The 6,044-nt window shown below is 52.0% G+C and overlaps 1 protein-coding gene across 2 annotated transcripts; it reads right to left on the reverse strand.

Moving 5' to 3' along the window:
* Positions 1 to 2,028: 2,028 nt before the first annotated feature.
* Positions 2,029 to 6,044, reverse strand: dub (duboraya). Of its 2 annotated transcripts, XM_076137892.1 has the most exons (6): positions 5,930 to 6,044; positions 4,893 to 4,982; positions 4,426 to 4,491; positions 4,243 to 4,314; positions 3,315 to 3,560; positions 2,029 to 3,216 (listed from the first exon to the last, which is right to left on the reverse strand). In XM_076137892.1, exons 1-6 carry the CDS (start codon positions 5,933 to 5,935, stop codon positions 2,827 to 2,829), a joined length of 870 nt encoding a protein of 289 aa, XP_075994007.1. In that variant the 5' UTR covers positions 5,936 to 6,044; the 3' UTR covers positions 2,029 to 2,826. The 2 variants fall into 2 exon arrangements, with proteins under 2 accessions (XP_075994007.1, XP_075994008.1); XM_076137893.1 differs by lacking the exon at positions 4,893 to 4,982 and having other exon boundaries at positions 5,930 to 6,021.

Below are 6,044 nucleotides of genomic sequence, written 5' to 3' on the forward strand. Positions count from 1 at the left end.
GTTCATCAGCTCCTTCACCAGCAGCAGGATGATCGTGTACTTGTCGTATTTGTCGCATTTGGAAACTTTGGAGGATGAAGGTCCCTCGGAGATCTCGGAGAGGTTCGTCGGTTCTGCTCTCTGCATGACCTCCATCACCTTCACGTCCTTCTTCTCTTCACCTCTCACGTTCTCCTTCTTCGCGAGCTTCACCATCCAGCCGAGCACCAGGCAGCCCAGGATCATGAGCATGACGTAAGAGGAGATCCTGTCCGTCGCGGCCTTGCCCATGTTGTTCTGGACCAGATCCTTCATCTCGAACACGCACAGTTCTGGGTTGAGCTCCAGGGCGAGCAGGTCGTTCACCCTCTGCGTCACCCTGCGGCCCAGCAGCTCCACCAGCTCGTTCTTCACGGTTCTGCTCACCTCTTTGTGCACCTCCATAGCTCTGGACAGGTAGTCCACCGCGCTGATGGTCTCCATGACGTGCTGGGCCTCACACGGGTTCTCCAGGTCGTACGTGTCCCCTTTGACCCGCAGCGCGTCAGCAAAGCACCGCGGGAAGATCTCGGTCAGGTTGGCTATGACGTCACCCTCCTTCACGTAGATGAGACCCTGCTGCCACTTCATCTTCAGCCTCCTGAACAGCGTCCTGGCAGCAGGAGTGACGTCATCCAGGATCGCCGAGGAGATCAGGACCACCATGGACTTGCAGGCGTCCCTCAGCGTGGGCCAGTCTGCAGGAGAACACTGTCTCCTCCGGAACTCCTCCACCGGAGTGCTCATGAAGAAGGTCTCCAGCAGAGGGACCAGCGTGTCCGCGCTCACCGGCCGGAAGCGGAGCGGGACGGACGGAAGCCAGTCCGCCAGGTCGCAGCTGTCCGTGTCCGAGCTGCTGTCGCGTTCACGGTGCGGAGACATGATCCACGTGTCCCCTCAGCCCGCGGCTTTAATGTGTCCCCGCGGCGGTGACGGGACCAGACGGGACACGATTACATCAGAGCCTCATGCTGCAGAGCCGGGCTTCACTTCATACGTGACCATGACGTCACGGCGCGCGCACACAGACCTGAGGCAGAAGATACACGAGTAGCCACAGCCCGGCCTCCATTAGGTCCGCTGAAACGATCTCACGCTCACCTGGATATTTATGGAATAACTGAACACTGCAGGTCACGCACGCACGCACACACACGCACACACACGTTAACTCCAAGCTTAATTCCAAAGTTGCCACATGCGATTAGTTGCAGACTGCTATTAAGGGATGATGTCATTGAGGGAAGCAGAAGCAACACAGGACAAACAAACCGACAACAAAAGAAACCTAGACGGCCCCAAAGGCAGCAGGCAGGTACACACACACACACACACACACACAGACACAGACACACACACACACACACACACACACACACACACACACACAGTGCCGCTGCAGCAGACAAACAGCCCCACTGTACCGGTCTGAACCTCCAGCTGCACCCTGAGGTCCTCCTGCAGGTAGACACACATCTGCAAACTGCACGTCTTCTCCTCGGTGCCACAGCTGGAGACGAAGACCCGAGGTCAGCTGAGGGGTCACAGCATGGTTCAGACTGCAGCACACACACACCTTCTGTTCCGTTCTGTCAGGTTGCTATGGTGACTGGTGCTGGTGTCACAACATGAGATGGACCCTGGGCATGAGACCCCCCTGACTGATGACCCCAGGTGCTGCTGAGGCCCAGAGTGATGGAAGTTCCTCATCTGAGCCAGTTTGAGGCCTTCAGACTGACATCTGACCTCTGACCCTGTGCATGTGCTGTACTCTAACATCATCACACTGAAGGAACATTAGTCACTACATTATCAGGGTTGATTGACGACCAATCTAACTTCAGGGAGTGACTGACCAACCTTCACACACCCTGAAGCTCATGGATGACCTCATGCTCCAGTCACAGCAGGAGGTCATGAGGAGGTCATGATGACTGTTTGGTTGATCTTAACAGTCAGTTTCCCTTTGACGCCATAGAAACGTTTTGGAATGAACTGAAGGAAACTTCCTGTTTGATCAGATTTGTATTTTCTGAAGGGACAAACATGTAAGAACCAATCACACACACACACGCACACGCACACGCACACACACACACACACTTTACACTATGCAGCTAAATTCACACAAAGCAGTGATCAATAACTCCTAAGACACAGAAGCTCATCCATTTATATTCAGATAGGACACATTCTTCATCATCCACTGGACTCAAAGTTCTGTTCACATTCACATTGATTTCCTGATGCTCCCCTTGTTCTTCAGAGTTCTGATGGATCATCATCATCACCTTCACACACAATCATTCTCTCATGTTTACAACAAATAGAGCTGCTGAGTGAAGTCATCTTCCTCTTCCTCAGCTGAAGGCTCCTAGTGCAACATCAAAGATGGAGGGTAGCAGAGGTTGAGCGCGTGGTTCTCTGCCTGAGGACCGTGTGCAGGGGTCACATCTACTGGTTCTGCCTCTCTGACCCGGCCTGATGTTTGGTTCTTCATCCTCCTCAACTCTGACGTTCTGTCTCCTGCGGGGAAACTCAAAGTGATCAATATTCAGTCAATGAAAAGCCGAGCGGCCGGGTGTATCTGCTGGTGTAGAGATGAGCTGGAGGCCGGTCCAGCAGTCAGCAGACACACAGATCCTCAGTGTGTGTGCGTGTTCTGAGCTTCAAACCGGGGGGAGGAACATGAGGAAGAGGGCAGCGTCTGGTGATCCCAGTGGATCAGAACATAGAAGAGAATAAAGGTTGTAGTCCTGTAGTTGTAGTTACACAGAGCTGCCACTACATGGGAGTAAAGAGACGTGTTCATGTTTTCAGGACTGGCTGCTTCTCTTCTTCTTTGCCATTTGCGATCTGACCAGGACCATCTTCCTCTTCTTCTCCTGGCTTCGTGTCCAGGTGTTCCTCCATCTTTACGTCTCTCTCCTCCTCACCTTCATTCTTTTCTTCTTGTTCTTCCTCTTCTGGCTGTTTCCCTGTTTCCACCTGAAACATGGAGGCCTCATCTTTCATCTCCTCTGCTTTGGTTCCTTCACTGAAAACTTCTCCCTCCTCCTCCTCTCCTCCTCCTTTTCCTGCAGTCTTGGCCTCTGATTCGCTCGCCTCCTCTGTGGCCACGCCCACGTCGTCCCCAGTGCTGGACTCCCTGTGGCGGCGGGAAGGAGGGCGGCGTCGTATTGAGTGACGGGCTCGGCTCTGTGGACAGACGGACAGACAGACAGAGCCTCAGTAGGATCCTGTTGTGTACAGCAGCATCATATTCATCGTTCACTCTGATTGGTCTGGATCTGTACCTTGTTGATGCTGAGCAGTTTGGTTCCCTCTGTGGGTGGGGCTTCAAAAGAGGCGGGGCCTTCCTCCTCACCCTGGGGGGAAGTGGGGCTCGTGGGCGTCACGCTGGATGGTGTTGTTGCTGCGGTTACTGGAGCAGATGAAGGTGTGGAGGCGGGCGAGGGAGGAGTGAAGGAGGGAGGCAGAAACCTCAGACCAGGACTCATAGGAGACGGGAGGAGGGCAGTGGGAGAGAGAACCAGGTTAGCCTAGAGAGAGAGAGGCAGAGAGAGGGGGGCAGAGAGAGGGAGAGAAAGAGGCAGAGAGAGAAAGAGAGACACACACAGAGACACAGAGAGAGAGAGAGAGAGAGGCAGAGAGAGAGAGAGGCAGAGAGAGAGAGAGAGGAAGAGAGAGAGAGAGAGACACACACAGAGACACAGAGAGAGGGGCAGAGAGAGAGAGAGAGAGAGAGAGGCAGAGAGAGAGACAGAGGCAGAGAGAGAGAGAGAGGAAGAGAGAGAGAGAGAGACACACACAGAGACACAGAGAGAGGGGCAGAGAGAGAGAGAGAGAGAGAGAGAGAGAGAGAGAGAGGCAGAGGCAGAGAGAGAGACAGAGGCAGAGAGAGAGAGAGAGAGAGAGAGAGGAAGAGAGAGAGAGAGATACACACACAGAGACACAGAGAGAGGGGCAGAGAGAGAGAGAGAGGCAGAGAGAGAGAGAGAGAGAGACACACACACAGAGACAGAGACACAGAGAGAGGGGCAGAGGGGCAGAGAGAGAGAGAGAGAGCGAGAGAGAGAGGGGGGGGGGGGGAGAACAAAACAAGGAGGAGAGACTGATTAGAAAGCTTTAATGTGTAACATCCATCCACTTCTTCTCTCCTTAGCTCCAGCACCACTATGCCCACCCAGTGAAAACAAGTGGTTTTGTTGTGAATGAGCTCACCTGAAGCTTCTCTATCAGAGCGGAGTTCCTCTTCGCTTTAGCAGGAAGAGGTGAAGTCACATCTGGAGGCTTCTGGAACACACACACACACACACACACACACACACACACACACACACACACACACTCGTGTCAGACTTCCTGTCCTGTGTGTTAGATGGTGGCTGGCCTGTGTGCTCTCACCTCCTGCTGCTCTGTGGGGACTTTCAGCTGTAAGGAGCGAGGAGGGCGTCGCCTCACTGGCTTCTCCTGAAACAAACATGAAGATGCTTAGATCTGACCGACCTGGCGCCCCCGATCCTCCTGACACGCTGCTGCACTCTGGAGAAGAAGAAGGCTTCACCATCATGTAGAGGAACAAAGAACTAACAAAGACCCAGGTGTGGTTCTCAGCCTGTGAGGCAACACACTGCAGTGGAGCCACACATACAGGACATACATGACATACATGACATACATGAACATACATGAACATACAGTATATGAATCTGAATATGGAGGAAACTCTGCTTGATATTCAACAGATAAACTGAGCAGAATCACTTCCTGTCTTTGCCTCATTTCCTGTTTCACTTTGTGCTCCGAGGCTCACCGACACAAGACTGACGTGTGTGTGTGTGTGTGTGTGTAGTGAGTGTATCCAGGCTCACCACTTCGTTCCCAGTAGCACCTTGAGACGGTGCAGAGGGCCTGAACCTGCCAGCCAGCTCAGCCACAGAGCGCCTGCATGGAGCCTCCTCCTACACACACACACACACACACACACACACACACACACACACACACACACACACACACACACACACAGCTGTTGACGTGTAGTTGATCCACGTCATTTCGGCTGAAGGTCTCACATTGCTGACATTCAACAGATAATGAAATCACATCGCCTGGAGAACACAACACACACACACACACACAGAGACAGATACACACACAAAGACACGCCCCAAACACACAGACACACACAAAGCTTTGCTCATTCCTTCCTCTGTGTGTAGAAACTGAATGATAGAAGTGATGAGAAAAACAACCGTTAAACCACTTCCTCCTGTGTGTGTGTGTGTGTGTGTGTGTGTGTGTGTGTGTGAGAGAGCAGCTCCACATGTTACTACTGAACCTCTAGTGTTTCCCTCCTGAACTGGAGTTACCTCAGCTCGCTGCTTAGAGGCCGAGGAGAATCATACTGAATATAGATCCAGACTGTGTAGATCTAGACTGTAGATCTAGACTGTGTAGATCTCTGAGTGGTTTGTTATGTTTTAATGGGACACACAGCTAACCTAACCTGTGTGTAGCCTAGCTTAGCTCAGAGACTGCAAGCTAAACAAAAACACAAACCACAACAAAGAAATGCAGTGAGTGAATCTGAGCAGAGGGAGGAAGGAAGCAGACATGATCACCTTCAGAACAATATCAAGCACAGCTCAGTGCTTGAGCTCAGTAAGTCAGGATCAGCCTGTCAGGCTAAACATTCCCGTCACACTCAGCCTGACCGACGTGCTGCGGCTCTTATGATTAGATCCATCAATAACCAAAACATATAGCAATGTCTTCTTCTGGAAAGCCAATCAGTCTGTTTATAATCAGATAAAGAAGTAAAACAATGTCACATGAACACACACACACACACACACACACACACACACACACACACAAGCGATGGCAGCTAAAAGTTTAGTTTTACCTCCATCCTGCTGGTCGAGTGGCTCTCAGCAGGCCTGTATGTCAGATATGTGAGGAGTGAGAAGTTATATTTAGACTGAAACTCTCACTGAGAGAGAGAGAGAGAGAGAGAGAGC

Source organism: Genypterus blacodes, unplaced genomic scaffold (genome assembly GCF_046128005.1).
Source record: "Genypterus blacodes isolate CSIRO-AG114 ecotype Tasmania unplaced genomic scaffold, CSIRO-AGI_Gbla_v1 ptg000341l_1, whole genome shotgun sequence".
In the NCBI taxonomy this organism is placed as follows: Eukaryota; Metazoa; Chordata; class Actinopteri; order Ophidiiformes; family Ophidiidae; genus Genypterus; species Genypterus blacodes.

Coding starts and splice junctions, on each gene's coding strand:
- dub (XM_076137892.1), bottom strand. Junction 4,492..4,892: donor GTGCTACTGGGAACGAAGTG/GTGAGCCTGGAT, acceptor TGTTTGTTTCAG/GAGAAGCCAGTGAGGCGACG. Junction 3,561..4,242: donor CTCTGATAGAGAAGCTTCAG/GTGAGCTCATTC, acceptor CTCTCTCTCTAG/GCTAACCTGGTTCTCTCTCC.